At 33.2% G+C, this 18,708-nt stretch overlaps 1 protein-coding gene across 1 annotated transcript; it reads left to right on the forward strand.

Annotated features, from left to right (window-relative positions):
* The first annotated feature begins 127 nt into the window (after window positions 1-127).
* On the forward strand, window positions 128-17,937 carry LOC136039670 (uncharacterized transmembrane protein DDB_G0289901-like). Its single transcript, XM_065723569.1, has 6 exons — window positions 128-176; window positions 4,673-4,725; window positions 7,200-7,260; window positions 9,330-9,637; window positions 12,948-13,221; window positions 17,790-17,937. Exons 1-6 carry the CDS (start codon window positions 146-148, stop codon window positions 17,840-17,842), a joined length of 780 nt encoding a protein of 259 aa, XP_065579641.1. The 5' UTR covers window positions 128-145; the 3' UTR covers window positions 17,843-17,937.
* Window positions 17,938-18,708: the final 771 nt, after the last annotated feature.

Here is an 18,708-nt window from a genome sequence, read left to right on the forward strand (position 1 = left end):
CTTAGGGCAGAACCAAAAGAACTAGAATTAAATTTCGGCTGGTACGATAGTATGGATGATAGATAACGAACTTTTTGCGCTATTTTTTTTCTGTTTTGAGATGCTGATTTTAGCTTTTTTGTTCCAGGACGTCAATTGCAGCAAAATGAAGGTTTTAATTGTTGGACTTGCTTTATGTGAGTATTCCTTATTTAATTTTTTTAAAGATTACCTAGTCTTCACCATCTTCACTGGACTTGGGGGGTCACGATCTGCCCCCCCCCCCATATTTGCAATATAATAGAAATATGCTGCACTTAAATATAAAAATCCTAAAACTAATTTACATAAATATTGATTTTTATTACCCAAAATCTCCATTAGAATCAAATATAAATCCTTAAGAAGGCTATGTCAGACGCAACGTTTTCCTTCAGTGTTTTAAGAGCGTATACGTGTGACTGATTATCTTACTCGTTGGGCGTTGAGCAAACAAAAGAATATCAATAAAAAAAAAATTATATCCAGAAAATGTGAACAATGTAAACAAAAGCAACCAAATGGAATAGTTTAATTCAATTTGTAAACATATTGAATTAAAATGGAATAGTTGTGATGAGGTTCTTTCAGGTTCAGCATGCTCGGTTCATCCATTATAATGGAAAATTCCCCAATATATTTGATACTTGGGAAATATATTGAATAGTACGTCAGGAAAGTGGGAAATAAATTGAAAAGTTGGACTTGTAATGAAAAATAGTGTTCAAGGGTCTCTAATTTCAATCGCCAAGAAACGTATTTGAAAGGTTAAAAGGCCCTTTGTGAGAACCTTATACCTGAAACCTTTGCAAAAGTGTACTCAACAACTTCTTATATTTTTTTCGCGATTGGATGTACAATGTAGCAATGGATGTACAATATATGTATATATATATATATATATATATATATATATATATATATATATATATATATATATATATATACTAGCTGTTAGGGTGGCTTCGCACCCCCCCCTCCAAGCCCTCCCCGCGCGTGTAAGTCGTTACGCGCCATATTAGTTACGTGCCATTGTAGTTGTGTCCCTGTGTCCCACCTGTGAATATAGATAGATATATATTTTTAACTACGTAAAACTTGCGAATTTACAACAATCTTGGCTGTCCCATTGTCTGTGCATATAAATGTCAGGTTTACCGACTCTTGAACATGCAACATATAATTGCCCATGGGAAAAACAATCTGTATTCATATCTATACCTCATTATTCTAATGATTGCCCTTGAGCTTTCTTGATGGTGATTGCTAATCGAACATTCCCTGTGTCCCTGTCGTCATTTATATATCCCCCTGTGCCCCCGGCATCCCCCTTGTAGTTGTTTCCCTGTGTCCCGGTCGTCATTTATATTTCCTGTGTCCCGGTCGTCATTTATATTCCCAGTATCTTGGTCGTCATTTGTGTCCCAGTGTCCCAGTCTGTAATTTCTCTTTGAGCGTCCCAGTTATCATTTATATTCCCGGTGTCCCGGTCGTCATTTGTGTCCCGGTCTGTAATTTATCTTTGAGTGTCCCGGTCGTCATTTATATCTCCCGGTCGTTATTTGTGTCCCAGTCTGTAATTTCTCTTTGAGTGTCCCGGTCGTCATTTATATTCCCTGTGTCCCGGTCGTCATTTGTGTCCCGGTGTCCCAGTCTGTAATTTCTCTTTGAGTGTCTCGGTCGTCATTTATATTCCCTGTGTCCCGGTTTTTAGTTTTCTTTTTCTCCTTTATTTTTCAGTTTTTTTTTCCTTTTTTTAGCTTTTTTCTTTTTCAGTTTTTAGTTTTTTTTATTAGTTTTTTTTTTTTTTTTTGTAGTTTTTACCTTTTTTTTATTTTTTTTATTTTTTTGTTTTTTACCTTTTGTTATTTTTTTTCAGTTTTATAGCTTTTAACCTTTTTTTAATTTTTTTTTAGTTTTGTAGCTTTTTTAGTTTTTTTAGTATTTTCTTTTTAGTCTTTTGTAGTTTTTACCTTGTTTAGTTTTTTTCTTCTTTTGTTGTATTAATGCACCAAACGACGTTTTTACCTTTTTTTTTCTTTTTTAGTTTTTAGTTTTTTACCTTTTTATAGTTTTTTTAGCTTTTTTAGTTTTTTTTTAGTATTTTCTTTTTAGTTTTTACCTTTTTTAGTTTTTTTTTCTTTTGTATTAATGCTAAAGCCAAGGTTCGAGCCTGGAACCACTCGGACCTGGAACCTGGAACATAACGCAAGTAAAACAGTTCAAAATAGGGATGATACTTTTTTATTGACAGTGAAATATAAAATTATTTAACTGGATATTTCGAACACATATACAGTGCTCATCATCAGCAGTAAAACTGTCAATAAAACGTCAATAAAAAGGTCACTGTCAATAAAAAGGTATCATCCCTATTTTGAACTGTTTTAATCGTCAACAATTTCACTGTCAATAAAAAGGTATCATCCCTATTTTGAACTGTTTTACTTTCGTCATGGAAAGGCAGTGTGGTCTTCGAAGTTATCTACGTGGAACATAACGCTTTACCAACTCAGCTACTTCGGCTTGAATACATTCGTTTTTGAATTGGTATATGATGAAATAATTCAGACGTCATATAATGACGTCACCCGACATCATTTATATTCCCAGTATCTCGGTCGTCATTTGTGTCCCAGTCTGTAATTTATCTTTGAGCGCCCCAGTCGTCATTTATATTCCCTGTGTCCCGGCCGTCATTTATGTCCCGGTGTCCCACTCTGTAATTTCTCTTTGAGTGTCCCGGTCGTCATTTATATTTCCTGTGTCCCTGTTTTTAGTTTTCTTTTTCTCCTTTATTTTTCAGTTTTTCGTGGTTTTTACCTTTTTTTATTTTTTTTATTATTTTTTTAGTTTTTTGCCTTTTTTTTATTTTTTTTTTTAGTTTTTTTAGTGTTTTCGTTTTAGTTTTTTGTAGTTTTTACCTTTTTTAGTTTTTTTTCTTCTTTTGTATTAATGCACCAAACGACGTTTTTACCTTTTTTTTTTTTTTTTTTTTTAGTTTTTTACCTTTTTTTTTTTTTTTTTTTTTTTTAGTTTTTTACCTTTTTTTAGTTTTTTAGTTTTTTTAGTATTTTCTTTTTAGTTTTTTTTTGTAGTTTTTACCTTTTTTCTTTTTTTTTCTTTTGTATTAATGCTAAAGCCAAGGTTCGAACCTGGAACCTCTCGGACCTGGAACCTGGAACATAACGCTTTACCAACTCAGCTACTTCGGCTTGAATACATTCGTTTTTGAATTGGTATATGATGAAATAATTCAGACGTCATATAATGACGTCACCCGACAGACCCACAGACAACTTATTTATATATATATATATATATAATGAAAAGAGAAATCACCAATGCAACAGCACAAACACATTAAAAAAAAAAAAAAAAAAAAAAAAAGACAGAAGGAGAAAAGGAATACTGTTTTCCTACATTAGTGATTAATATAGATCAGCACTTGAACGAGGCCTTAACCCTACTCATCCATACAATCACATAGGTCAAACAGCATAACCATACACAATCAACCATAAAGAATAATCCATGGACAGGCAGTCATGTCATCAATAAGTATAAGTCGTCATTTACCAAACAATAGAAAACTGTAAAGACAAATAATTCAGAGACAACAACCCAACACAAGGGCCCATCAGGAGAATGCACACTCGCCTATAGGGTTTCGGCACTTTAAATTCTCTACCCAGGCAAGTGGCGTGCCCACCATAAATTCCCAATGGTATCCCCGTGTTAGGTATCCCCCCCAAAATATATGCCTATGAAAAAACGAGCAAATGTAGAACAACCAAGTAACACCAAAACAAGCTTATCCTACCTTAATTCTGGCTCTCATGTATTTAAGTTACCAATTCACAATCTATATTAAAACTAAACAATTATTCAAAATTTTTCATATGACCTAGATGAAAATCAAGGAAATGAATGTAAAATAAGATCATTTGAAACGACAAAATATGCAAAACCCTCCGGAAATCCACTGTCAAACATTAGGGACACACCAAACTCAATAACAAGGAAAATCAAAATTAACCAAAGATTTCACTAAGTATTTCAATATAATTATTTTGGTATTTATTTAAAAGTTCTTAAAATCTTACATCTATTTTCAAAATCAATGTAATTACTACAAATCCTTGCATATCTAAGTAACTGTGAAAAAAATGCAGAATATGTGATATTTGAGTGTATATTACTTTCAGGGAACGGGAAATTAATAACTTCAAATTCGAAATCATGCGTTTTATTATACATTTTAAAATTTAATTTATTATTATCAGAAATATTAATATTTAAATCTAAGAAATGATATAGACCAGTACCATGACTAGGTTCAAGAGTAAGCTCTGATGGATATATATTTTTAGAAATATCAATGAATTCCTTACAATTTTAAACCAAAATATCATCTAAATATCTTTTATTATTTGACAAAACATGTTTTAAATTATTTGGATTATTCTTATCCATCATATATTTATATTCGAGTTGACTATATATATATATATATATATATATATATATATATATATATATATATATATATATATATATATATATATATATATATATATATATATATATATATATATATATATATATATATATATATCCGCTTTATTTCATCTTTACCTTGTATTCCTTTTAGTTTGCTATGTGGCTGCAGAGGAAGACAATAAAGGATTAGAAGACGGGGGAAGAGTAAGTACAAATTACATATTATTAGCTGAATAGCCATTTCAGCTACTTAAAGAGGGGGAGGGGTACAGGTGGTTACCTCTTAAATCTAATGTGCTTTTTACGATTTCTTTTAAATTTTTGTTTGTTTTTATTCACCTTTTTGTTCACCTAGGTATATGTTCCATGTAAAAAATTTCTATCTTTGTGCCTAGTCGTGTTTCTTTAAGATTCTTAACAATTTTTTTTATCCTCCCTGTTTAACGATGCACACTCTTTGTTTCCATCATTCAGTTCGCATTTTTTTTAGGTTGAACTTGATATTCATCTAGTGGTATTTTTTATTAACCGTGCCGCTTGAGTTACAAAAATGTAATCATTTTTTTTATTTTTTTAAATTTCTACACTATTTAGATAGGGAAATTTCGCAAAAATTATCTAGAGATTTGTCGTATGTTTGGTGCTAAACAGACCGCTAGATAAAAGAAAAATGTTAAAAATTGTCTTCAGACATTACCCTTTTCCTTAAAATTTCCTAGTTTTATTTGAAAGGATTAAAAAGTATAACTTTCTTCTGCTATTAATTGATTTACTGTTAACATTCAATTATTCGAGGTTAGATATGGCTTTTGTATCTAGGAATAAAATTGATGAAAGCTAAACTACATAAATGTTTTCTTAATTCTCTTGTTGTTAAATCTTCAAAATACTTTCGTATGATTACTGAAACAATTTTTATGTAGCCGTGTTTGTTAGGAAATAATCAGGACAAAATTTATAGTTGCTAAAGATGAAAATAAGAGAAGAGAAAAAAATTCAAACAAACCATCCTGTCAGCTATAAAAACCTCAGGGGCGTCGTTACGCATAAAAATTGGAGAGCCCTCCTTAAACCATAAATGACAATGCTACTTCATCTTTTTGACCGACTATAGTTGGCCACTGTTTTGGCAGAGTAGATTTTAACAGGGGTCAAGTTTCACTTTTATAGCAAGATTTCATGTTGCTCAATGACAGAAATTTCGTTATATTCAATTTCGTTTATGGTAAAGGTAAAAAAAGTAAAGAATACGGAATTGGACTGCACAGTCCCTACCGGTAGTTACGATATCTGTTTCTTGACCCTACAGCCAGGAAATGTGATGGGAGGATGGGGGCCAATCGTCCTTTGCTTTCGCATATCCTTTTTGTTTATCTTCCCAAGATTTTTACAGGTACCCATGCAGAGCTGGGTCGACTCTGGCTGAACTTACAGTGTCATGCAACTGACCCTTGTTCGAAACCAAATAATTGGGTACTTTAGGATTCGAACCCTCGTACTCTCGGACAAAGAATCATAAATCAAGCACACCAGTCCATTTGGCTAAGACGGCCCTTTTAGTTAGGTGCATGGCTGTCTGAAACTCGTCTCTTACTATTCCAACTAAGGAAAAGCCCTAGGCGTTTTGTGCTTTTGATTTTTATATGATTTAGGGTTGTTGCAGTATTTTAGTCATGACGGTGGGTGTCACATAGTAGTTATTAAGAGAAGTTTTGTTTAGACTTTTTATTGTCTAAATTATGAAAATTTTACTGCGACAGGAATCAAACCGGCAACCCTTAGATTAGAATTCCAACGCACTATTTACTGCGCTACACAATTTCCTTTATGATGTTTGTTTAATAGCCGACTTAATTCTTGGCTTATATTTTCTTCGGATCTGGGATGAGTAGATTAGTTAGTTTTACCATATTACCAAACAGTTCACCATATTACCATGGTAGCAAGTTAGTTTCCCCTGGTTTGAAAATTTGTTGATTTTAAAAGTATAATCTGATTATTTAAATTGGTTATGAGAAAACTTACATAGCCGTATATATCTTAGAAAATTGCAAAACAAGACTTCCATGTTCAGCTATGTGGTTACAGGTTCCAAATTAAGAAGGTGCAGCTTTCCTTTGCGGGTGAAGTTCTCTTTCGTAGCCAAAGTATTGTTATTGTTTGAACATTTACCACCTGATAAGGTCTAAAATTTAGCTAATTAGTTTTTCTCTTATTTATTTTAACTGTTCAACATGACAACACTAACAAAAGTGTCATACTGCCCTGCAAACTTCGTAATTTTCAAACAACCAAGAGTAGTTTCTCTGTATGGTAAACCCAAAATAGGTCCACGAGAGGGTGCAGAACATATTTTTCTTTTTTTTTGGTCCTTGGAATTATAAATGGCTAAAAGCTAACTGGTCTTGTTCTGATAGGATAAAAGACAAAATTCACTTAGGTCTTGTAATTTTTTTAGATTGCTATTCAAAGACCTTTTTAACTAACCTTTTATTATTTTCAAACTAACCTTTTTATTTTATGGGAGGGACTTCAAACAAAGTTCTATAGCCCCTTGTTTACCATGGTCCAAACTTCAACTTCAGGGAAAAATTATACGTTCGAAATAATTGCCATAAAATTTTTTTTATCTTTTACTGATGAAATAATTTAAAATTTTTTGTTTTACAATTTTTAAGGACAAAAGAGGAGTTGCTGGTCATGGTGGTGGCTATGGAAGCAGGCCAGCTCCTGCACCAGGTAATTCAATTCTTTTTTTTTAAGTGCATATTTAGCTTTCTTAAGTGCATATTAAGCTTTTCTTGAGAATTATCAACTTTGATCTGTAAGACCACTAGGTTCTACTCAAAGATGTTATCGCCTATAGATTGTACCTGACATATCAAAATTTCTGAAGTAATTACCAGAAACTGTTTGCTGATCTGCATCCAAAGGGAGGATCAAAAGGGTAATATATATGTGTAATCACACTTCGATGCTCCTGATCTATATTATTCTGCTGATTCAACATTTGAGCAAAGTGCTAATAATTTTGGCAATTACCTCATATGTGTGAAATTTTAGTTACAAACTTCAGGTATGACAGTGGTATTGTAAAGTCCCCTTATAGCCCCCAAGAATATTTTTAACGGGGCATATGTTCCAGTTTTTTACAATAATAAGGTAATATACCTGTTACTGATTGTTTAAAATTCGCATTATCTTGTTGGCGTTTCAACCACCAGTCTGCGAAAATTTATATTCAGTAATTGGCAATTTTTGGGAGGTTTAAGTGGCTGCTGGCAAGAGGTTCATTGAAAACTTCTACTTTTAGGTAATCAAAAATTGGATACTAAACATTGTTTATATAATTATTTATTTTAATTTATATTTTCCTTGGATTTCATTGGTGTCATTTAAAGCCATTACTTTGTGTTCATTTGCAACTAGCAGGTACATTACCTCATGCTTTACTCTCTTTATTATATGGAAACTTTATAATTTACATATTCAGGAAGCTTGCGTATAGTAATCTTCTTTAAAAGAATTCGATGTGGTGTTTCAAGGGGATCGCTCTCCCCTCCTAAAGTTTATAATGCCCAAAGTGGCTTTATAAACTTGATTCATGTTGCCAGAGATTAGTTGAAAAATAAAAAGTGGGCTAACCATATAGGAAATTAGGAACATAATTGGGACATCAGAGAAAAGGTCTCAACAAGAGTTCTAGGGGTATTGGCATTTTTTTTTTTTTTTTTTTTTTTTCTTTAATAAAGCAGTGAATTAAATTCCTCACAAATGTGCTGTAGTTGACAACAATCAAACATTTTAAGGACCAATAAGAATTTTATTTTACACTGTTTACACTGGAATTCAAACTTACATAGATAATTGTGTTTCTGTGCTTCAAACTCCGTAACCATTTGAAATTCAATAGATGGGCCACTGGTAATGCCATCTTTTAAGAAAAAAACAGAACTTGTTGAAGGTCTTTATATTTCTCTTCTCTTTTTCAAGAATCAACCATATTTTTGTAACAAGAGTTGTAGTAGTCAACACACCAGTCAACATGTTTATTTGATTCCTATATGTTTATTTGTAAACATATAGTAACATATTACTATATTTATTACAATTTTGTAAACTATATAATAAACATATAAAAAGATGTTTATTTTGTTAAATAATGGAGAGTTGCTTTTTTGTGTAAAATTTAACCAGCTCTTAGAGTCTTTTGTGTATTCTCCAACTCGGTTATTTGGAACAAATCAATATATTTTTGTCTTGTGCTTTATAATGAAAAAGAAGGGTTATCTTTTTGTAAATAACTTTAATTCAAATCTTGTATGCAAAGCTGAAAAAAAAGATTTTTTTCAAATTTTTAAAGTTTTTCAATTCCTCGTGTAGTTTTTGTGGAATTGGTAATTTTTTCGAACCAATAAATAAATAAAAATATTTTTATGCAAAACGGCTAGCGCAAAACACAGGCATTTTAAAAACCTGATAAAATTAGAGATGAAATGCAATACTCACAAACAATCAGACTTTATTTTAATACCTGGAACATCCTAATTGAAAAAAATGTATTTGAACAAACTAGTAAATAAAATATGATAATACAAAATTTACTTAAATTTGAAATAAAGAGATGAGATTATATACGAAACAGCCTTAATTCTTATGATGAAAATATATAACAAGTTTTAACCAAAATAGCGGTGAAAACAAATTTCAAATAAGAATGCCGTTAACTATTGCAGTGATATGCATCCTTTCGTCTATTTTAGCGAATAAAAGTTATAATAATTAAATTGACTGGTAATTTTTTGTAGTTCTAAGTTATGGAGGTGGCTACGGAGGCAGTTATGGAGGAGGCTACGGAGGTGCTTCAAGCATTGCTCAACAAGCGGCTAATCAAGCTAAAGCTGCACAACAAGCACAATTATCTGCCGCTGCTCAAGCTGCTCAACAAGCTACTGCATCTCTGGCTGCCCAAGCTGCACAAGCCGCACAAAAAGCAGCTGCTGCCGTCGCTGATAAGCAAAACCAAGTAGCTTTAATCACACAGGCTGCACAGGCTGGTCAAGGTGCAGCACAAATAGAAAACTCACTGGCCTCAAAAGTACAGGCAGCAGCTCAGGTACATTATTTTCTCTTTTTTACCTTGACATTAATTTATTTTAAAGAAAATATAATAATTTTGAAATACTACTACTACTGCTACTACTAACAACTCACTGTAGCACCAAGCCGCCTGGGGCCGACACAGCTACGCACGCTCCTTTTCCATCCCAATTTGTTCAAAACCTCCCTCTTTACAACCTCCCAGGAAGTTCTCATTTCCTTTAAATCTTTTTTATGACATATTCCCACCCAGATGAGGACGACCTGATTACTGTTTAGCCCTAGACGGTTGGCCGAAAAGGATAATCTTCGGTAATCTGTCATCCTTCATTCGTATAACGTGCTTAGGCCATCTCAACCTTTCTTTCGTTATTGCCCAAGAAAGTGTGATTGAACCACATTTTAAGTACAGCTTACTGTTTGAAATACGGTCAGTCACCCGGGTAAACAGAACAATTTGTAAGCAATTTCTCTGGAAAATATCTAGTAAATCTTCATCCGCTTTTCGGAGTGCCCATGTTTCAGAGCCATATTTGACCACTGTAATCACGTCATCAATGAATCTTCCAATAATCTAGTCTTGTTTTTCAGACTTATCTTCCTAATCTTCCAAACTTTTTTTTAACTGTGAAACAAAACCCTGAGCCTTTGCTATTCTGATTTTAACATCTTCACTGTTCCCACCTTCACTGGTGGGAACCACCTCCACCTTCACTGTTTACTAATAATATTACCAAGGTAAGTGAAGCTGCCCACCTGATAAATTTTTTTTACCAAACATCACCTCTTCATGTTCAGTTATTCCTAGCATTAGTGACTTAGTCTTCTTAAAATTAAATTATCAAATCTATTCTAGCACCCTGAACTTGCAAAACCTCTAAAAACTCATTCATTTTGCTCATAATTTTATCTAGATTGCTTATATTATCAGCATAATCTATGTCCAGGAGAGTTCTTCCTCCTTATTTGATTCCGTGGTCTCCCATTGCCTTTCCTGTTCTACTTAAAACAAAATCCATCAAAATGATATATATAAAGGGGGATAGAGCATAACCCTTTTTAACTCCTGATTTAATACACAACCAGCTGCTAACCTCATTTCCTACCCGAGCCAGAGCTGTGAAGTTCTTGTACATAGCATTAATTACTTTAATGTATTTGTCTGGTATACCATACAAGGATAACACCTTTGCTAAAGCTCTTCTATCAACAGAATCGAACGCTTGCTCATAATCTATAAGACTGAGGACCAAAGGTGTTTGACAACTAAGGCATTTCTCAATTATTAGCCTAAGAGTAAAAAATTGGTTGACACTTCCTCTAACTTTTCACTGTTCTTGTCTTAAAACTTTATCTTCAGCATCTCTCAGTCTCAAAAGTATCATATTAGAAGAAATTTGCTACCTACAGTTGGGATATGAGTTTCTGAAACTCCTAAAAAGTCCAGTTTGAATCGTCTGAATTGGTCAGTCAAATTGTCGATACGGTAGTCATTTTTTAATGTCGTAACATTCCAAGCTCTAATTTTCATGTTCCTTAAATCATTGAAGCTATTTAGGCCTCAAGAAAATCAATAATCTCGGATACCAGTGCAGGACGGGCATCAACATATCTTCTCAAGTCTACACTGAAGCGGTTAAGAAGCGGTTAGAACCGGACAGCCTGAAGTCCCAAGGACCTCTAGTATGAATAAAGGCATTGTGAAATACTGGGCCCATCCTTGTCACACCATCTTTTTCAGCACTTGGTGATGCTGTTCTATCAACAAGAGTCGAAATACTGCACAGGAAGTCCCAAGCCTATTACCTCCCAGTCATTAGATATTCATGCCTACAAATATTATGCTACTACAAAAAGGTAACCCATAGTAGATAAATTAGCTAGGAAGAGGTTTTTCAGACTGAAAATGCCCTTCAAAACAGGTCAAACTCAGAAAAACTATCCATTAATTAGAATCCCATGCAAATGCTGTGTCGTTTACTAGGCTATAATTTCCTCGAGTGGTGCCTCTACTCAAGTGGGAATAGAGTTGACCGCAAGGTCCCCAGTCTTGCAGGTACCCCAAAAGGGTCAAGGCACCCTTTTGCAGAGGCCGTTGTACATAGATCTGAACCTTATGTCCTACCGCAGTTGTCCTCCTATAGAGGATCCTCTTACGATGCTGTTCTTCGTCACAATGTAATTTAGCTCATTACTGCAAGAAGGTTTGTAGCCCATGGGACGTGTGGACACATAGATAGACTCTGTTGAGAGTACATTTGAGAATCCTTCTTCCTTTTCCACCTGTATTTGTCGCCCCGGGCAAGGGTGCCCCAGTTTCTATTATGAACCCCCAGGGACAAGGTCCCTTTGGTCCGTGCCTACTATAGAGGTGCCCTACATATCTGTAGGACGATCCCCTATGGCCACCTGGGGACGCACTGAGTGGCCTGGGGGAGGCCCCTAAAGAGCAGTAGACTATTAAGGTTTTTTCTTAATCATTAAGTTGTTAGGAGAAAATTGTAAATAGTTCTAAAGTAGACTACTACACACTCTGAAATTTAGCATCTGAATTACAGGTATCTAAGCTGCATATTCGAGTTTTTTACTGCATTCTGCAGTTATAAGCAGCAGCTAGAGAAATTGCTACTAATAAGAATTATAATCATAACAAAATTGAAAGTTAAAGAGTAAATACGATTAAGAGTAACCGCAAAAGCCAAAAGTTTAGATAAACAACGGTAAGAGAACCAAGCATTAAAACCTGGCTGTTCTTAATTTGGGATACAGCAATTACCGTTTATACAATAAAAGCCGAGTAGAAAATTATTTCTTTCTAGTTTTAAAAATACTTTGAACTGAAAAAAATATTGTAAATAAAACTAATGAAAAACTGTGTTATTTTTTCTTATTAGTCAATTTTTTGTCATTTGGATGCAATCTTTACCCTACCAAAATTTCAAAGAGTATGAAGAAGCCAACCTATTCTATAAAAAACGAATGGAGTTGGAATAAACGATTTTACGAAAGTAAAACAGTTCAAAATAGGGATGATACCTTTATATTGACAGTGAATAGATATAAAATTATTTAACTGGATATTTCGAACACATATACAGTGTTCATCATCAGCAGTAAAACCTTACTGCTGATGATGAACACTGTATATGTGTTCGAAATATCCAGTTATATAATTTTATATCTATTCACTGTCAATAAAAAGGTATCATCCCTATTTTGAACTGTTTTACTTTCGTCATGGAAAGGCAGTGTGGTCTTCGAAGTTATCTAAACTATTTTACAGTTTCTGTATATATATAAATTCATCCTGATATTCTTTTCTTCAGGCTGCTGAGACTTCAAAAAATCAAGCAATCCAAATAGCACAGGCTGTTTCTTCTATTGCTGCAGCAGCGAGCAATCATGCTAGTCAAGCTGCAGCTACACTCCAGGCCATTTTGATCATCCAGTCTACTCAAAACCAAATGGCCCAACAAGCAGCAGGGAATGCTCAACTTCTGGCTGCGAAACAGCAGGCATCGCTTGCTGACTTGGCTGGAGCTCAACAAGCTGCTAATAAAGCTTCGAATGCAGCATCAGCTGCCCAAAGTAATGCAATTGGTAAGTAATTCTACAAAACTTACAAGTCATCTCTTTAAGACAAAAGGTTGGGTAGAAAGTTAAAGCAAAGCTTAGTTTTTTTCAAATGCACCAATTCTTAATATTAGTTATTAATTAATTATTAATAATCCAGAATCAATATCTTTTCCTTATTAATGTCTTATTAATACGAGTTTCTGACGTACCTCTCGTAAATAAATGAATAAATATCTTATGAATAAATCTCTGAAATAAATATCTTATTAGTTATTAATACCGAAATCAATATCTTAGTAATTATTATTTTTTTATTATTGTTGCGCCCTTAATGACCTAGAGAAGATCATCTATAAAACGGTGCAAAGCCTAAAGTCTCCCTGTGAGTCTGGAGAGCTGATGACTAATCAAAGTTCAGCGTAATATCTGAATTTCAGATTCTGAGTGGGGGAACAATTGCTTGGTCTTGCTAAAAAAAAAAGATCCTGAATTCTAACAACCCTTGTCCTACTTTTGTTTTTCTTGGTCCCTTAGTTCCCTCTGTTGATTTAGGTTTTTTCTTTCCGTGTAGTGTTTGCAGTGATGACATTCTAGTGGTGTTTGTGAAGTTCATTTCTATATTTCCTTTTCTGTCAGTATCTCTATTCTACTTCGCTGTTAGGTTAGTTTAATTGTAAGTGGGTAAGAAGGCTTATCTCGCATTGTAATATTATGCCTGCCAAAGTCTGAATGGCACAAACTATATTGAACTTAAACTTGCAAGAATTCTAATGGGAAAATAAATGTCTATTTTTACCGTTCTTGGATTGGAAATATGCTAAAGCAGAAAACTAATATTTTGGGTTTCTTCAGCCTATCATATTTTAAATACAATAATATCATACTTTGGAGAAAAAAAAAGTTTCTTGTATGAAAACTGCTATTTTTCTTTAAAAAAATATTTTCAAAACTAATTAGTTGAATTTACCAATTTTCCATCCACTTTTCTTTCTTTTTGGATGAACTTGATGAACTGGAAGTAAGAAACGACATTAAAACTTAAAACGAACAGAAATTATTCTGTATATAAAAAGGGCTGTCCCCTCCTCAAAGCCTCGTCCTTTACACTGAAGCTTCTACCTTTTTGAAAAGTAGAGTTGTGACAGGGTCAAACTTTAGCGTACAGAGTGAGGCGTTGAGGAGGAAACAGCCCATTTCATATGCGGAATAATTTCTGTGTGGTTTAAGTTTTAATCTTGCTCCTTATTTTCAGTTTTAAAAAACATTTTTTTTAAATTTAATCCACAAAATCAAATCAAACAATCAGATTTCCTTATACTTGGTAACTAAACAATAAACCTACCGTTGTTTAAAAAAACTGACATTTTAAGAATAAATCATCTAGAAAGTAAATAACACAATAAAAAAAAAAAACTATTGTGTCCTTTTAGCACTTTTAATTTTATCTGTTTTAAGCCCCAGGAAATCTAAGGTTCAGTGAAAAAAAATGGAAAACTTGTAACGGTTGGATCTTTGCTAATTTAACATGGAATGATAGGGATTAAAAATACCCATATCCAAGGATAATGAGAGCTTATAAGAGTTGGATCTTCGAAAAATTGGCATGGAAAGATAGGGATTAAAAGCCACTAGTGCCACTTTCAGTGTGCGTCTGGCGACTTCATTGAAAAAGTAGAAACTTAAAAAAATGTAATAATTGATGTAATTAATCTGCAATTATAGAATTACACCTGATAATTTTCAGAAAACGATTGTTATTTGCCATTTTATGTTTTAAAGAATTGTGTTAAGCTAAAACCTAGTCTACAGTAAGCAGGCACATGTTAGCTAGGAGCAATTTTGACATAATTAAGTGGGGAGGCTCACATTAAGCTGGTAGGCCTATTAGTGAAAGAATTTTGCTTTCTATACCTTCCCCTGCATTTTAAACAACCCAAAATAATAAATTTGCAGAAGTTTTAGGAATAAAAAGTCACCAAACGATAGATGACGTTAATAATTTTTTTCTTTGACACTAGCTTTATTTTTCGCTTTTTACAAGTTTCACATAGCCTATTCTTTGGTTCAGTTGGCTTTTAAAAGGTTCGACAACTTTGTCCATGTTATATTTGTTCATTAGGTTAATTTGTATGTGTTATGTTTTTAAGACAGTTCGAACATCGCAACCCTAAATATTCTCAAATAATGTGTGTTGATTCGATTAATTGTGAAAAATAAATTTTTATTTAGTAGCTGATAGAAAGAATAATGCTACTGCGTTAAATCAAATTAAAGTATCAAGGAAGGTGAAAAAATATGGTTGCAGCAGTTGGTTAAGTGAAGGAACACAACCATACATATCTTAAAAATTAAAATCAGCACTTCAGTTTTTAATGAAAGTTCTGTAGTATTCAGTTTTAGGTAGTAGTAGGTGCCAGATTAAAAAAATAAAAAGATACACGGGTGAAAAATTAATAAAAATAAATTAATTAATAATCAACAGATTGTTAATATTGTTTAGAAAGATTAAACAACTTAAAGTGAAAGTGAACCCTTCCTTTGAAGGAAGAGATGTCCTTAGGAATCAACAGATTGTTATTATTGTTTAGAAAGAAAACTTACGAAAGTAAACCTTTCCTTTGAAGGAAGATTTGTTTTTAGCATCAACAGATAGTTAATATTGCTTAGAAAGATTGTTAAAAATGTCTTTTGAAGGACGAGATGTCTTCAGGAATCAACAGATTGCCATTATTATTTAAAAAGAAAACTTACGAAAGTAAACCTTTCCTTTGAAGGAAGACACATCTTTAGCATCAACAGATAGTTAATATTGCTTAGAAAGATTGTTAAAAATGTCTTTTGAACGAAGAGATGTCTTTAGGAATCAACAGATTGTTAATATTGTTTAGAAAGATTAAAAAAATTACGAAAGTAAACCTTTCCTTTGAAGGAGGAGATGTCTTTAGGAATCAACAGATTGCTATTATTGTTTAGAAAGAAAACTTACGAAAGTAAACCTTTCCTTTGAAGGAAGACACATCTTTAGCATCAACAGATAGTTAATATTGCTTAGAAAGATTGTTAAAAATGTCTTTTGAACGAAGAGATGTCTTCAGGAATCAACAGATTGTTAATATTGTTTAGAAAGACTAAACAACTTACAAAAGTGAACCCTTCCTTTGAAGGAGGAGATGTCTTTAGGAATCAACAGATTGTTATTATTGTTTAGAAGGAAAAATTGCGAAAGTAAACCTTTCCTTTTGAAGGAAGATTTGTTTTTAGAATCAACTGATTTTTAATATTGCTTAGAAAGATTGTTAAAAATGTCTTTTGAACGAAGAGATGTCCTTAGGAATCAACAGGTTGTTATTATTGTTTAGAAAGGAATTTTACGAAGGTAAACCTTTCCTTTGAAGGAAGAGATGTCTTTAGGAATCAACAGATTGCTATTATTGTTTAGAAAGAAAACTTGTGAATGTAAGCCTTTCCTTTGAAGGAAGATTTGTTGTTAGAATCAACAGATTGTTAATATTGTTTAGAAAGATTACTAAAAATATCTTTTGAAGGAAGAGATGTCTTCACGAATCAACAGACTGTTAATATTATTTAGAAAGACTAAACAACCTACGAAAGTGAACCCTTCCTTTGAAGGAGGAGATGTCTTTAGGAATCAACAGATTGCTATTATTGCTTAGGAAGAAAACTTGCGAAAGTAAACCTTTCCCTATGAAGGACGATTTGTTTTTAGAATCAACAGGTTGTTAATATTGCTTAGAAAGATTGTTAAAAATGTCTTTTGAAGGAAGAGATGTCTTTAGGAATCAACAGATTGTTAATATTGTTGATTCGAAAAAATATTGTTTGGAAAGACTAAGCAACTTACGATTGCTATTATTGCTTAGAAAGAAAACTTGCGAAAGTAAACCTTTCCTTTGAAGGAAGATTTGTTTTTAGAATCAACAGACTGTTAAGATTGTTTAGAAAGATTGTTAAAAATGTCTTTTGAAGGAAGAGATGTCTTTAGGAATCGACAAATGTTAATATTGCTTAGAAAGATTAGACAACTTTCGAAAGTATACCTTTCCTTCGAAGGAAGAGATACCTCTAGGAATCAACAGATTGTTAATATTGCTTAGAAAGATTGTTAAAAGTGTCCTTTGAAGGAAAAGATGTTATTAGGAATCAACAGATTGTTAATATTGTGTAGAAAGATTGTTCAAGGTGTTGTAAAATCTAACCGATTAGTTTAGCTTATTTATATACACGGTTCTATTTGACAAGACATACCAAATTTTTGTGCTGCTCAAGACACTTTAGGTATATGGATTAACCAATTTCCACGACTTTGAGAAATTAGGCTTTTGAGAAATCAATAGAACCTATCTTAGGCCCAGCAGCAAAATGTTGTAATTCTGATATCCTTGGCGCAATTCAACAGTTCTTTTTTTTTCTTAAATTACATCCCTTAAGGTATCATGCAACATTTTTTACGACCTAGATTTATAGGTTCCAGGCTTAAATTGAATAATTATTTCGTTCGGTTTCATTTGCTTTTTTTGTTTATCTTAGATAGAAAAGTTTCTTAGTAAATTAACACCTTTCATTGTTCTTAGGAGGAACCTATGGATTCAGTGGAAGCGGTGGATATGGCGGATATGGACACTAGTTATTGTTACAATTTAATTTTTTAAGTCTTTAATAAATATTCTACTTTCAGTTTTTTTTGTTTCCGAAATAAAATAAAGACAGTTCCTTTATAAAGTTGTTACTGGAATGGGATTTGAACCCAAGATCCCCTGTAGCTAGCCAAAGCTTCCAAAACTAGACCCACAGAGACACCTGGTGTTCTGTTCATGGCCATTAATGTAGACTTTACCATTCCACAAAATAAATAGTTTTAAAAATGACTAGGGGAGGACAGATATCTTTCCGAGCCATTGATGAAGCTTAAGGCGTTGAATCGACATTTTGATTCCTGGTTCTTTTTTGCTGGGACAGGTAGTAAGCCGACTTCCCAACCTCGCAGCAGCCAGAACTGAACCCCTAGTCCTGGATTGCCAAGAAGAGCTTCAATACAAGAATCCACAAGGGGATTTTATACAGTGTATCTCAGGCAGAGCAATAGTGCTGCCTAAGTAAAGATCGATATGGGCACAATGTATTATTTATTTTATTTATTGTTTTTTGTTTTTTTTTTAGACCAGGGCACTTTGTATAGAAGGAGTTGGCATAGAAATTTTGAAATGGGTTTATTCAATTGGAAATTAAAATGTCTAAAGCTATTTTTAATAGTTAAAAATGATTGAAGGGCAGCCCCCCCCCCCCACGCCCATCATTTCCCGAAACGCATCCAATCACAGTTTTGAAATAGCCATTTTGTTAAGCGTAATTACAAAGGTCCAAAAATTATGTCTTTGAGGATGAAACCTCCCCCGCCCCGCACCCTAGGGCAAGGGTTGAAAGTTATGTCCTGAAGACATACAAGGTTTTTATTTAAGGGGTGGTCGTATAAACTTTGGAGAGGGTAATCAG

This window comes from Artemia franciscana, chromosome 19 (assembly GCF_032884065.1).
Source record: "Artemia franciscana chromosome 19, ASM3288406v1, whole genome shotgun sequence".
NCBI classification, from domain to species: domain Eukaryota; kingdom Metazoa; phylum Arthropoda; class Branchiopoda; order Anostraca; family Artemiidae; genus Artemia; species Artemia franciscana.

What these genes read in the sequence shown, in the direction of transcription:
- LOC136039670 (XM_065723569.1), top strand. Translation starts at nt 146, where the DNA reads ATGAAGGTTTTAATTGTTGGACTTGCTTTAT. An exon ending in AATTGTTGGACTTGCTTTAT is followed by an intron (nt 177 to 4,672) that starts GTGAGTATTCCT and finishes TATTCCTTTTAG; the next exon opens with TTTGCTATGTGGCTGCAGAG. An exon ending in CAGGCCAGCTCCTGCACCAG is followed by an intron (nt 7,261 to 9,329) that starts GTAATTCAATTC and finishes AATTTTTTGTAG; the next exon opens with TTCTAAGTTATGGAGGTGGC.